Here is a 15225-nt window from a genome sequence, read left to right on the forward strand (position 1 = left end):
TTGAAAACGACAACCGCGCCCTCAGCCACCAGCCCGCTTTGCGCGCGCACCGCGGCACCACCGTACCTTTAAATTTTCCACACTGCACCTCCTCTGGGCCTCGTAATGCTGTTGTTTTTCCTTCTAGTTGAAGAGTCTCTCCTCAGCCAGCCTTCCTGTGGTTCTCTGTTTTTATTGACTTTAAAGAAAAGAAAGGAAAGGAGAGGGAGAGAGAGAGATAGAAACATCAATGATGAGAGAGAATAATCGATCAGTGGTCTCTTGCTTGCCCCCTACTGGGGATCGAGCCCAAAACCCTGGGCATGTGCCCCAACTGGGACTGTACCCGAGACCTCCTGCTTCAGAGGTCAATGCTCAACCACTGAGCCATACCAGCCAGGCTGAGTGCCCATATCTGAATGGGATTATTTATTTAGTTGTTGGATTATAGGAGTTCTTCATATATTATTGATATTAATCTTTTATCAGATATATCATTTTCAGATAATTTTTTCCCTTCTTACAGGTTACCTTTTTACTCTCTTGATCACATTATTTGATCCACAGAAGTTACTGATAAAGTCCAATTAGTTTTTCTTTTGTTGCCTATGCTTTTGTTGTCATATGCAAGAAATCATTGCCAGATCTAATATGTAAAGCTTTTCCCCTATGTTTTCTTCTAAGAGTATTGTAGTGTTAGTTCTTACATTTAGGTCTTTGACTCATTTTGAGTTAATTTTTGCATGTGGTATGAGGAAAGGGTACAACTTCATTTTTTTCCATGTGGATATTCAGTTTTCCCAGCATCATTTATTGAAAAGATGGTCTTTTCTCTATTGAATAGTCTTGGCACACGTGTCAAAACTCAGTTGACCATATAGGTGAAGGATTATTTCTGTACTCTCCATTGTATTCCATTGGTCCGTCTCTCCTTATTCTAGTAAGTCACTGTTTTGATTACTGTAGCTTTGTACAAAGTTTTGAAATCAAGATGTGTGAGCCCTCCAACTTTGTTCTTTTTCAAGATTATTTTGACAATTTGGGGTTCTTTGAGGTTCCATGTGACTATTAAGATGGGTTTTTCTATTCTAGATTAAATATCACTGAGATTTTTATAGGAATTGTATTGAATTATAGGATGCTTTGGGTGGCGTTGACAAAATTCAGTCTTTCATTCCGTTAACATAGGATGTTTCTCCTTTTATTTTTGTCTTTATTACAGCAGTGTTGTATTGTTTATAAGTATACAGGTATGTTGACTCCTTATTAGTTAAGTATGTTCTTCTTTTTTATTCTGTTTTAAAGGAATCATTTTCTTATTTTTTTAAATCCTCAGCTAAAGATATGTTCATTGATTTTTAGGGAGAGAGGAAGGGAGAGAGAGAATGTGGGAGAGATGTGAGAAACATCGATTGGCTACCTTCCATACACATCCTGACCGGGAATTGAACCTGCAACCTTTGGTGTATGGGACAATGGGCAGGAATCATTTCCTTAATTTCCTTTTCAAATTGTGAATAAAAAAAGCATCTGATTTGTTTGTTGATTTTTATCCTGCATCTTTGCTGAATTCCTCTATTAGCCCTACTAGTATTTTTATGGCATCTTTAGTGTTTTCTCCATATAAGGTTATGTCATCTGCAAAAAGATAATTTTACTTCTTTTCCAGTTTGGGTGCCTTTATTTCTTTTTGTTGCCTAATTTCTGTGGCTAGAACTTACAATAATATATTAAAGAACAGTGGCAAAAGCATGTAGCCTCATCTTGTTCCTCATCTTAGAAGAAAAGTTGTCATCTTATTTCTCTTATCTTAGTTTAAATTTAACTGTAGAGTCTTTATTATATTAATGTAGTTTTTCTCAATTCCTAGTTTATTAAATATTTTTATATCATGAAAGTGTGTTGCAATATGTCACATCCTTTTTCTACAGCATTTAAGAGGATTATGGGGCGGGGGCGGGGGGGAGTCCCATTAATGTTATACATAATGTTAATTGATTTTTGTTTATTGAATCATCATCGCATTCCAGGAATAAATCCCTTTTGGTTATGATGTGTTACCCTTTTAACATGCTACTGAGTTCATTGCTAGAATATTGCTTGAGGGTTCTGTAGTTTTCTTTCTTTGTATTGTCTTCATTCAGCTTTAATAAATGCTAGACTCATAGAATGAGTTAGGAAGTATTTCTGCTCCTTCAGTTTTAGGGGTTTGAGGAGGATTGGTATTAATTTTTCATTAAATATTTGGTAAAATTCACCAGTGAAAGCCATTTTAGTCCAGGGCTTTTCTTTGTTGGGAGGTATTTGATTGCCAATTCAATCTTCTTACTTGTTATTGGTCTGTTCAGATTTCCTGTTTCTTTCAGATTCAGTCTTGGTAAATGGTGTGTTTCTAAGAATTTGTTCATTTCATCTAGGTCAGTGGTCGGCAAACCATGGCTTGCGAGCCACGTGCAGCTCTTTGGCCCCTTGAGTGTGGCTCTTCCACAAAATACCACATGTAGGCGCACACGTACAGTGCGGTTGAAACTTTGTGGCCCATGCGCAGAAGTCGTTTTTCGGCCTGGGCGAGTTTATTTTGAAGAAGTGGCATTAGAAGAAGTGGGGGGTGTCATTCGGTGGGGCGACGGGGAGAGGCTGCGCAGGCGGGCTGTGGGATATGCAGCGCGGGGGAGGTACATTTTTTTGAGGTACGTTGGCTGAGATCGACCCCTTCCAACTCTCCCATCCACACTTGTCTATCTGAAACAAGTATACAAGACGAGTGTGGATGGGAGAGTTGGAAGGGGTCGACCTCATCGAACGTACCTCAATCAGATTGAGGACGTTTTTAGCAAAGGCCAGTTTAGGAGTACCCTAATTAAGTTAATAACAGTGTACCTACCTATATAGTTTAAGTTTAAAAAATTTGGCTCTCAAAAGAAATTCCAGTCGTTGTACTGTTGATATTTGGCTCTGTTGATTAATGAGTTTGCCGACCACTGATCTAGGTTATCCAATTTTTTGGTATACAGTTATTCATAATATTCTCTCTAATCCTCTTCATTTCTATAAAATTGGTAATTGTGTGCACATTTTTTTCTGATTTTAGTAATTTGACTCCTCTTTTTTTTCTTAGTGTACCTAAAGAGTTGTCAATCTTTTTTTAAAAAGTTAACTTTTGGTTTCATTGATTTTTTCCCCCCCTATTCTCTATTTCCTTATCTCTACTCTAATCTTTATTAGTCCTTCCTTTTGTTAGCTTTGGAATTTGTTTGTTCTTTTTCTGTTTCCTAAGGTGTAAAGCTAGGTTATTGGTCTGCCATCTCTTTTTAAATATATTTACAGTATATATTTTCCCTTTAGTTCTGCTTTTAGTGCATCCCATAAATTTTTATATTTTTGGTTTTTTTTTGTTTTCACTTATCTCATTTTGTACTCTCTGTTGGGTAGTGTTCTCTATATATGTGTTAGGTCTAATTGGTTTATAATGTTGTTTAAATAGTTTATATCCTTATCGATATTCTGTATGGTTTTTCTTTCTATTATTGGAAGTAGAATATTGAAGTCTCACCCATGATTGTAGAGCTCTCTATTTCTTCCTTTAATTCTGTCTCTTTTTTTCCCCCATATAGTTTGGAGCTCTTATATTTGGTGCATACATGTGTTATAATTGTTATATCTTCCTGGTGAATTGACTCTTTTGACAGTATAATAAACATTTTCTTTGCTTCTTGTAACAATTTTTTACCTACAGTCTCTTTTGCCTGATATCAGTATAGCCACCCTAGCTTACCTTTATTTGCTATATTTGTGGAATATCTTTTTTTTCCCTTTCACTTTTAATTATGTATGTCTTTTTGAAAAATCTTTCAATGATGTTTATTTCAGTGAAGTTTCAACAAAATTTGAAATGTCACATCTTTAAAAAAAAAGATTTTGGTGTATTCACTCTGCTGGTGTTGTAAGCATATTCTTAGCATAGCTGTTGGGTAAATCCAGCATTGATTATAGCCCATGTATTTACCTTTACCTGAGATGTTTCTTTTTTATATGGCTTCAAGTTATTATTTAGCCTCCTTTAATTTTAACTTGAAAGCTTTCTTTAACATTTCTCAGAAAACAGATATATTGGTAATGACTGCTGTTAGTTTTTGTTTACCTGGGAATATTTTAATTATTCCCTCAAATTTTTGAAGTATAACTTTGCCAGCTATAGAATTCTCAGTTGGCAGTTTTTTCCTTTCAACACTCTTAATATGTCATCCCACTGCAAGAGTCCACGGCCAGCATGGCTTTCGCGGGTTCAAAGGCTTGGAGGAAGAGCTGACGCACAAATGATATACAAGACGAAATATTATTTTTAATACCAGGGGAAAACTCAACTATAGCAGTCAAGTTCTCTCCTGTTGCTCCGTTCCCAGCTTCTTTTATTTGCTAGAATACACAATTACCTTTAGGAATGCAAACAGACATATCAATGGTAATGTTTAGTAAACAGTAAGATTGTCAGGTTTTGGGGGAGTTTGCTTTAGGCCATTGAGTCAGCAGCAGGTAATAAAATGTAGATATTCACCCTGTGAATATCAAAAGGAGCCCTGGTCAGCCTTCTGCCAGACTCCTCACATTTATATCAATTACTGTTGATCTTGGTCTCCAGCATCCCACTGTCTTCTGACTTCCAAGGTTTCTGCTTAGAAATCAGCTGATGATCTTAGTGAGGATCTCTTGTACAGGACAATTTGCATTTCTATGGCTGCTGTCAAGATTCTCTGTTTGTCTTACAGCAGTTGAATTACATTGTGTCTCAGTGTGGGCTCTTCTGGGTTTATTCTGCTTAAATTTCTTTGAATTCTTGGATTTCTAAATTCATGTATTTTATCTAATTTTGGAAGCTTTTAAGCAATTATTTCTTTAAATAATCACTCTGTACCCATTTCTCTTTTCTCCTTTTGGGACTTCCATAACGTATATGTTGGTCATCTTGAAGGGTATCCCTGAAGGTCCCTTAGACTCTGTTTACTTCTCTTCATTCTTTTTTCTTTCTGCTTCTCAAACTTGATAATTTCAGTTGCCTTATCTTCATATTTACTGATTTTTATTCCTGGTTAAATCTGCAGTTGAACTCTTGTCAATTTTTCATTTCAATTATTGTAATGTTAAGTGCCAGATTTTATGTTTGGTTCCTCTCTGTTGATATTCACATTTTGATCCTTCATTGTTTTCCTGATTACCTTTGCATGCCTTGTGGTTTTCTTTCGAAAATTTGGCACAGTTATTTCTCCCAATTATTGCAAACTGGCCCTTTGCTGGGCCTGCCCTTCATTGAGTACCCTTGGGATTAGCATGAGATGATGGTTTATGAAAGTCTCAGGTATTTTCTGAGAATTCTTGCCTGGGTCTGAGTGTGACTTTTTATTATCCTTTTGCATACATAGCTGCTTTTTAAAAAAATCTTTATTGTTGAAAGTATTACATATTGTTCCGCTTTCCCCCCCACATGGTTGCTATTAAATGTCTAAATTTCCCAAAGAGTCAACTTCTCTGAACCTCAGATAGTCTATTGTATCTCTTTTCCTGTAATCTCTTGCCCAGGCATCTACAGCTATAGTCCTCCTGCAGGGGGCCCACTGCTTCTCATTGTGTGAGCTCCAAGTTAGGTGAAACAGACTAGTTCTTCTGGTAGTCCCCAGACATATTAGAAAATTGCAAATAAAGTCTGCTTTGCTCCCTCTGGTTTGAGGGAAGGAATTGGGAACTGTACTGCTGCCTTCAGACCAAGAGCATAGCTGAAGAGGGGGCTAGACAAGGACAAGTAAAAACACCATGACATGTCCTACTGTTTTGAGTGACTTTTTGTTAATTGGGCATTTGCTTTGTTGCTGTATACCTTTATTTGTTTTCCAGAATTCCTGTAAATTTATTTTACTAATTTTTGCATGCTTTTTGACATCTCTGTTGGGGAACGAGGGCTTAAAGTTTCCTAATCTGCCACTTTGCTGACATCACTACATAGGCATGAATTTTTAGGAACCATACTAAACTTGTTAAATGACAATTTTTCCCCTAAAGACATCAATTTCAAATACTATATATAAAATTACTAAAGGTTTTTGTAATGCCTCTTTACCTTCAGAATTTATATTACATTCTTGTTACTCTTCAGTGTGGCAAACTATCCTTTTCTGAGGCCAGATTTGGTTTTGAGAAAATAATCAAAAGACATTTGTTTGATGAATAAAATGAGTAAGTTAAACACTACAGTTCTTGGTACAAAAATTTCAATTGCCATAATAAGGTAGTTCTACCATAGGCCCAGAAAATATTTTGACTGAGGTATAAGTAACGAAATAATAAATATATAGCCTTACTAAATGATTACTTTGAAGATTATAGTTAATTGATACCTCAGTTATGGTTTGGTGAAACCTATTCTAAAATATTTTATGTGTCTACTGAAGGAAATTTTAAATTATGCATGTAGATCCTACTGAGAAATGAATATAAATGTGTCTTTGCACTGGCACCAGTGACTACAAGATAGCGAGGATTTCTATTTTAAGGGGAATCATGAGTCTGTCTTAACTTTGTAATTCTGTAACAGCTGTATTTGCCATATAACTATAACCTACAAAATTTACTTTTTCTCTAGTTATACATACATAGCTTTCAACTGTAATACATTTCAGTTCAATTTAATGCCTTATTTAACCATGTTAAGTTCATAAATTAGTAAAATTACTCTTTTAATACTATTTAGTTACTGTAACTCACGTTCATATAAATGTTTGTGAATTGTGCAAGTAACTTTGGGATCTTACACAAAGGAAAAAGAACTTGTGTGAAGAAGTAGCAAGAAAAACAGATGCTTATTTATCAAGCGTAATAATGGCTAAAAACTGCATTGAAGAGAGAAAAAATGATTTGAATGCAGCTATGAAGATAGCAAGAGAGTTAAAGTCAGCACCTTCTCTAAGGACTTATTGTGACCTGAATCAGGTAATTTTAATAGTTCATGATATGAATTTTTTTATTTTATTCTTCAATTACAGTTTATATTCAGTATTATTTTGTATTAGCTTTACATGCAAAGCATAGTGGTTAGATGATCATATATTTTACAAAGTGGTCCCCTGATATTTCAAGTACTCATCTGGCACTGTTAATAGTTATTGCAATATTATTAACTATATTCCCTATGCTGTACTTTACATCACCATGACTATTTTGTAACTACCAATTTGCACTTCTTAAATCCTTCACCATTTTCACCCAGGACCCCAACTCCCATCTCCTCTGGCAATCATCAGTCTATTCTCTGTATCTTTGAGTCTCTATATTTTATTTTTTTCTTTTGATTTCATATATAAGTGACATCATGTGGTACTTATATTTCTCTGATTGACTGACTTCACTTAGTATTATACACTCTAGGTTCATCCACGCTATCACAGATGGTAAGATCTCATTCTTTTTTTTGGCTGAGTAATATTCGACTGATGAATAAATTAAGTTAAACACACTACAATTTTTGGTACAAAAATTTTAATTGCCATAATAAGGTAGTTCCGCCATAGGCCACTGGTAATCATCCTCTATCGAATATTCCATAGCTTTTTATACTTCACTTAACATAATGCCCTTTAGATCCATCTAGACTGTCACAAATCATAAGATTTTATTCTTTCTTACGGCTGAGTAATATTCTATTGTATATGTGTATGGCAGCTTTTTTATGTACTCATCTATTGATGGGCACTTAGGTTGCTTCCATATTTTGGCTATCTACACTAATAAAAGAGAAACATGCAAATTGGTGTCACACCGCTACCCTTCCCATTGGCTAATCAGGGCGATATGCAAATTAACTGCCAGCCAAGATGGCGGCCGGCAGCCAGGCAGCTTGAAGCGAACAGGAGGCTTGCTTGCTTCAGTGACAGAGGACTCCAACGTTCCCTGCCTGCTGCTGCCGGCCTCTGAGCTTGCAGTTTGAAACATTGTTACAAATGTAGAAGCTAAACAAAACCCCAGAAACCTGCTTTCAGCCAGCCAGGATCTCAGAGCTGGAGTTGAAACAGTGTTTCGATTATAGAACCCAAACAAACCAGATACCTGCTTTCAGCAGCCGAGGCCTAAGAGTTGGAGCCAAGCCTCAGAGCTAAAGCTGGCCCAGAATAAAAAAGAAAAAAAAAAAAAAGAGCGGTTGGGAGCTTCAGTCACCCGCCAGCCTGAAAACAGCCCTCCGCCCCTTACCCAGACTCGCCAGGCACCCCATTGGGGACCCCCACCCTGATCCAGGACACCCTTCAGGGCAAACCAGCCAGCCCCCACTGTGCACCAGGCCTCTATCCTATATAGTAAAAGGGTAATATGCCTCCCAGCACTGGGATCAGCGGAACCGCGAGGCCTCCCGGCACCGGGATCAGCGTGACATGGGGCAGCGCCTAAACCCCCTGATCGCCCTGCGGCTCTGTGTGTGACAGGGGGTGGGGCCACAACCTCCCTATCCGCCCTGCTCTGTTCGTGACAAGGGAAGGCACCCCAACCCCCTGATCGGCCCTGCTCTGTGGGTGATAGAGGGCGGCGCCCCAACCACCCCCCATGGCCCTGCTCTGTGTGTGATGGGGTAGAGCCATAACCTCCCCATCGGCCCTGCCCTGAGTGTGACAGGGTGCGGTGCCCCAACCCCCTGATCCGCCCTGCTCTGTGTGTGACAGGGGGCGGTGCCCCAACTCCCCTATCGGCCCTACTCTGTGAGTGACAGGGGGGAGCTCCTCAACCCTCTGATTGGCCCTGCTCTGTGCGTGACGGGGGAACTCCCCAAGTCCCTGATGGGCCCTGCTCTGTGCATGACACGGGGGGAGCTCCCCAACCCCCTGATCGGCCCTGCTCTGTGCGTGATGGGGGAGCTCCCCAACCTCCTGATCGACCCTGCTCTGTGTGTGACAGGGTACGGAGCTCCAACCCCCCTGATGGGCCCTGCTCTGTGAGTGACAGGGGGCAGCGCCCCAACCCCCTGATTGGCCCTGCCTTGAGTGTGACGGGGTGGTGCCCCAACCCCCCAATCGGCCCTACCCTGAGCGTGACTAGGGGTGGCATCGCAACCTCCCGATCCACCCTGCTCTGTGCATGACAGGGGGCGGCACCCCAACTCCCCAATCAGCCCTGCTCTGAGCCCGACCAGGGGCTGCACCTAGGGATTGGGCCTGCCCTCTGCCACCCGGGAGCAGGCCTAAGCCAGGAGGTCGTTATCTCCCGAGGGGTCCCAGACTGCGAGAGGGCACAGGCCGGGCTGAGGGACCCCCCCACCCCCAGTGCACAAATTTTTGTGCACTGGGCCTCTAGTTATAAATAACACTGAAGTGAACATAGGGGTGCACATATTCTTTCAAATTAGTGTTTTGGGTTTCTTTAGATATATACCCAGAAGTGGGATCGCTGCGTCATAAGGTAGCTTGATTTTTAATTTTTTGAGGAACCTCCATACTGTTTACATAGTGGCTGCACCAGTCTGCATTCCCACCTGTAACAGTGCATGAGGGTTCCCTTTTTATCACATCCTCACCGACACTTGTTTATTGATTTATGGATGATAGCCATTCTGACAGGTATGAGGTAATACCTCATTGTGGTTTTAATTTGCATTTCTCTGATGATTAGAGATGTTGAGCATCTTTTCATATATCTGTTGGCTATCTGCATGTCTTCTTTGAAGAAGTGTCTATTCAGGACCTCTGCCCATTTTTTTAAATATATTTTATTGATTTTTTACAGAGAGGAAGGGAGAGAGATAGAGCGTTAGAAACATCGATGAGAGAGAAACATCGATCAGCTGCCTCCTACACATCTCCTACTGGGGATGTGCCCGCAACCCAGATACATGCCCCTGACTGGAATCGAACCTGGGACCTTTCAGTCCGCAGGCCGACGCTCTATCCACTGAGCCAAACCAGTTTCGGCGACCCATTTTTTAATTGGATTGTTTGATGTTTTTTGGTGTTGGGTTGTATGAGTCCTTTATAGATTTGGATATTAACCCCTTTTCAGATGTGTCATTGGCGAATATGTTCTCCCATTCAGTAGGCTGTCTTTTTGTTTTGTTGATGGTATTCTTTGCTGTGCAGTTTTTCTTTTAGTTTGATGTAGTTTCATTTGTTTTTTTCTTTTGTTTCCCTTGCTCAAAGAGATATATCAGAAAAATATTGCTAAGAGAAATGTCAGAGATTTTACTGCCTGTGTTTCCTTCTAGGAGTTTTATGACTCCAGTCTTATATTTATTTAAGTCTTTCATCCATTTTGAGTTTATTCTTATATATGTTGTTAAAAGTGGTCTAGTTTTATTTTTCATGTGCTTGTCCAATTTTCTCAACACTATTTATTGAATAGAGACTGTCTTTATCCCATTGTATGTTCTTGCCTCCTTTGTCAAATATTAATTGACCATATAGGTGTGGGTTTATTTTTGAGTTCTCTGTTCTGTTCCATTGATCTATGTGTCTGTTTTTATGCCAGTATCATACTGTTTTGATTCTAGAGCCTGGTAGTATAGGTTCAAATATCAGGTAGCATGATACCTCTGACTTTGTTGTTCTTTCTCACGATTGCTGTGATTTGGTGTGAATTATTTCTGAGGTAGCTTATTTTACATGTTTTCAAATATAATATTTAAGAATTAACAAGAATCTGTATTTCAGATTATCTTAATTAGCATTGGCATCAATTTAGAATTATTTATTTTTGAGTTCTAAAACAAACATTAATAAATTTGTTTAGCCTTTTATTTTTATCAATTAGGTAAATGATATAGTAAGGTTTTATAACATATGATGTGAGAACAAGTAGGATGACATTGAGTTGAATGTTGATGTTTCTAGGATATTTGAATAAACAATCATGACATATAAGGATACCAAACTAAATAAGAATCTATTTTCTTTTTACATTCAATATAGGTATCACTGTCAACTCTTGACTTAAAAATTTAATTCAAGATTCCATTCTGGTTTTTTCCTTCCCCTCTTGCCTCCCCAGATGTGCAGGTGCAGAAACAAGATGCCTCAGCTATGTCCTGTCATCTAATCATGTGCCCAGGTGATAGAGTTGGGCAAAAATGTAGAAACCGGTTTCTTATGAGATCATTGGGCAGGAATAGAATTAACCATTGATCCCCTTTGCTAATTTCTCCCTTTTTCCCTTAGGGAAAAGATCATACTCTATTTTTGAATCCTTAGGGCCTCATTTCCCATAGATGATCAGATGTTAGGACTGAACTGAGGTATAAAATAGTAGCCATTGGTTTCTGCCTCAAAAGTCTCTAACCTTAAATGAAAGGAGATTTTACCACTGTCTTGGTAGGCCAGGCCTCCTTCCAATTGTAGTTCTAAAACAATAATAGTTATTTCCTGTGTATTACATGTGAGTCATTAAGAAGTTAAAAAAAAGTGGTAAGATTTGGTCATTACTCTAGTTAGCCTCATTAGGAAGATGAAAAAAAGAGAGAGAAACATTTGATGACAGCAATGCAGATGCAAAATGAATCTGGTCAGAATTTTCTCTGGCCATGTAGCTATATCTCATTTGTTAACCAGTGTCTTTTGTTGTTGTTATCTGTTAATAAATATCTCCAAAAGATTTTAAATTTCTTTTTTTTTTTTTTTAGATTTTAAGCTGGGGCCAGGTGGGCGCCATCCTCTCTGATGGAGAGGCGGCAAAGCGGCTGAGCCACACAGCAGGTTTATTTTAAAGGCCTAGATTTACATATCTAGTTCCGCCCCTGCCTGATTAACATGTCCAGCCTTATTGGGGAAGCATGTTCCCAGGGCGTGGCTGCCTATGCTCTGAGTTCAGCTCACAATAATAAGAAAATGCCTAGGTGCCTCCCAGGCGGCCCTCTACATCTCCCCCGTTTTTGTTTTTTAAGCTACTATAATAAAAGTAAAATTTTAAACACTAATAGTAGGGCTCTAGAATTAAAACAATTGCAAACAATGCAAATGCAAAAACTAAACTACATATATGTTATCATTTTCAAAATTTGAATGTTACAAAACAATGCCAATGCAAAACAACAATATGAGAAATTAGAACTATGGACATATTAACATTTTTGCTACTAAATGAAAAGTCTCTTTTGCTGCTGGTGTATATTTACTCAGAGTCCTTGGACTTGGCTGCGCAAGACTTTGCAGAAGACTGGCAGCTAACAGATGCCAATCTGTTGCGCTTCAGTCGTTAACCTTTTCAGATGACTCCATATTGGCACAACAGTCCCTTGCATCTTTCAGTTTTCTTCTTCCCCTTTGCTGTCATTAGGGCAGTACTTAGTCCTTTAGAGTGAATGGACACAGGAGCTTGTCTGAGTCCATTGTGGTGACGGATGTAACGCTCTGGCACCTGAATTGGCTGCATTGCTCCTTCTTCCTTGCTCTTGGTTCTGGGAAACCTGCAGCAATGCACAGGTGCTGACTGCTATCATGACAGGGCGTCTTCACCATCTCCATCTTTGAACTGTCTTTCCTGTTTTTGTGGCTGGAGCAATCTGATCAGTTGGGATCTGTTGTTGCAGGAATCCACATGGTCTGGGAGCTGTTCTCTGAAAGTATACAAACATATTCTCGAACAAAGGTTAAAGGAAAAACCTTACTTGGGGTCTTTTCTTTAAAATGATCTTCTCCTGGCTTTCCCTGACATCATGTGTTTTTTCTGGGTGTCTCGCTTCAGTCTGTCGCGTGCACACTTCTAGGAGCGACCCCCTCGCTTTCTTCTCTTGCCTCCTTACTCAATCCCTGTTCGGCGCGCCAAATGTGGTGGACTGTTTCTGTTTTCCCGCGACCCGCACGGGAAAACGACAGGTTCTTGAGCGGAGGAGCTGGGGATTAAGAAATTAAAGAAAGACCAAGACGCAGAAATAGATTTTAAGCTGGGGCCAGGTGGGCGCCATCCTCTCTGATGGAGAGGCGGCAAAGCCGATTTTAAATTTCTTTTAGGGGAAAAAGTCATAAACACTTATTTGCATTCCTTCCTTCAAATGCTTAAAATCAAATCTTGAACACATTAATTAGTGAAATACCTAAAGGATATACCTTTTCTTCTAAAATCTTACTCAGCTTCAACAATATTAAAAGAAAATTTACATATGAGTGGCGCGTCTCCTTTTTTATTTATTTTTTATTGATTAAGGTATTACATATGTGTCCTCCCATTGCACCCCCCTCATACCCGCCCCCTCCCCCCCCCGCTCATGCCCTCACCCTCTGGTGTCTGTGTCCATTGGTTATGCTTATATGCATGCATACAAGTCCTTTGGTTGATCTCTCCCCCTTACCCCCACCCTCCCCTACCTTCAGAAACTAGAAACACCAATCAGAAAGCATATATGCACCCCTATGTTCATAGCAGCACAATTTACAATAGCTAAGATTTGGAAACAGCCGAAGTGCCCATCAGCAGATGAGTGGATTAAAAAACTGTGGTACATCTACACAATGTAATACTACGCTGCTGTAAAAAGGAAGGATCTCCTACCATTTGCAACAGCATGGATGGAGCTGGAGAGCATTATGCTAAGCAAAACAAGGCAGTCAGAGAAAGATAAATATCACATGATCTCACTCATTTGTGGATTATAATGAACAACATAAACTGATGAACAAAAACAGATCTCTTTTTTTAAAATCTTTATTGTTGAAAGTATTACATAACTTCCCCTTCTACCCCCATTGACCTCTTCATGCCCACTCCCACCCCCTACGCTGATGCCCTCACCATCCCATTGTCTGTGTCCTCAGGTTATGCATATATGCATACAAGTTCACTGGTTGATCTCTTCCCACCCATCCTCCCCTGCCTTCCTTCTGAGGTTTGACAGTCTGTTCCATGCTTCTATGTTTCTGGGTCTATTTTTGTCTAATGAACAAAATAGACACTTCTTTTTTGATTCTAGATTATTCGTGCCTTGAAGTTAACCTTTGAGAATGAATTGCCACAAGTTAGTGCTCTAAAACTAAGGAAATCTCCGAGGTAAGTAAGTTATAATTTAGGAGAACCTAACAAGTATAAAAACATATTAGAGCCTAGATTTATTAAAATAGCAAGCAATTATAAATTGAAATTTTAGGTCACATGTTTTCCAACTTAGCAAGCAAATAAAAATAAGTGTAATTTATGATAAGTAAGAAAGTTATTTAAATGTTCTGTCATTAAGAATTTTTTATGTCAGCAACTGATTTTTGTTTAGAGAAAGTAATAAATGTGTTTTAGGATATTTACTTATATGCTAGTATTTATTGTAGGTTGAATATGAGTTGCAGTGAGATCATCTCTGTGTTCAACAGTATGATAAAGATTGACTTTGAGGACTCAACAAAGTAAGTATTTATAAGAATGACAACATACTATTAATAACAGGGCCTAAGAGACAGGAAAATTGATGCTTACTATAATATATATGACTCAAAAGTTGAAAAATAATAAAGGGCAAAATAGCTATAATCAATTATATTCTACATAAAATATTTAAGAATAAAAAGATCTAGGAGGAATCAGTATTCATTGGTATGTGTGCCAAAGTTATTTCTAGAGATTCATTTGTTCAGCCAACATTGAACATTAATTTTGTGCTAGGCATAACCTTAGATGTTGAGATATATGTCAGAGAAGTTACAATAAGTAGAGGATGACACATGTGAACAACAAAGTGCATAATTGTTATGATGGTAATATATGCAAAATTTAATGGAAATGCAAAGGAAGGGAGTGGTCAGTTCTGGGGATAACAAGGGACCTGGAAAAAGGAGATTTTCCCTTATCCATGACAAATGAGTAGCAATGGAAAAGGAGGGCAACAGGGAGGTAGGCATCTTAGCAGAAAGATGTGTGTGCAGTGAAATAACATACTACATTCAGGGAACTGCATTTGGCAGAGGGAACATAGAGGCTAAATTCTAAAAATTTTGTATGCTGTACAGCGGTGTTTGAATATCATTTTCTAGACTCATGCTGTCCATTGTAGTAGCCGCTAACCACATGTGGCCATTTACATATAAGCATAAATTCATTAAAACTGAATAAACTGAGAAATTCAGTTCCTTAGTTACTAGCCACATTTCAAGTCTCAGTAGCCACATTGGACAGCACAACACATTTTCATGATCAAGGAAAGTTCTGTTGGATAACACAGCTATAGACAAACCACAAAAAGATTCTCAACCTGAAAGTAAAAATAATTAGGTTACATTTTTAAACATTAATTCTGTGGTCATACAGAGG

The 15225-nt window shown here is 38.7% G+C and overlaps 1 protein-coding gene across 2 annotated transcripts in view; it reads left to right on the forward strand.

The window, feature by feature from the left end:
• The window catches only part of RNF17 (ring finger protein 17), a 159760-nt gene that overhangs the window by 26855 nt on the left and 117680 nt on the right, over positions 1 to 15225 (forward strand). For both annotated transcript variants that reach the window (XM_070407527.1, XM_070407528.1), the window contains exons 7-9: positions 6786 to 6957; positions 13901 to 13977; positions 14250 to 14324. In XM_070407527.1, coding sequence (XP_070263628.1) covers positions 6786 to 6957; positions 13901 to 13977; positions 14250 to 14324 — 324 coding nt within the window. The remainder of the gene's footprint in view (positions 1 to 6785; positions 6958 to 13900; positions 13978 to 14249; positions 14325 to 15225) is intronic.

Source organism: Myotis yumanensis, unplaced genomic scaffold, assembly GCF_028538775.1.
Source record: "Myotis yumanensis isolate MYYU_CA2020_CCGP unplaced genomic scaffold, mMyoYum1.0.hap1 SCAF_3, whole genome shotgun sequence".
NCBI lineage: Eukaryota > Metazoa > Chordata > Mammalia > Chiroptera > Vespertilionidae > Myotis > Myotis yumanensis.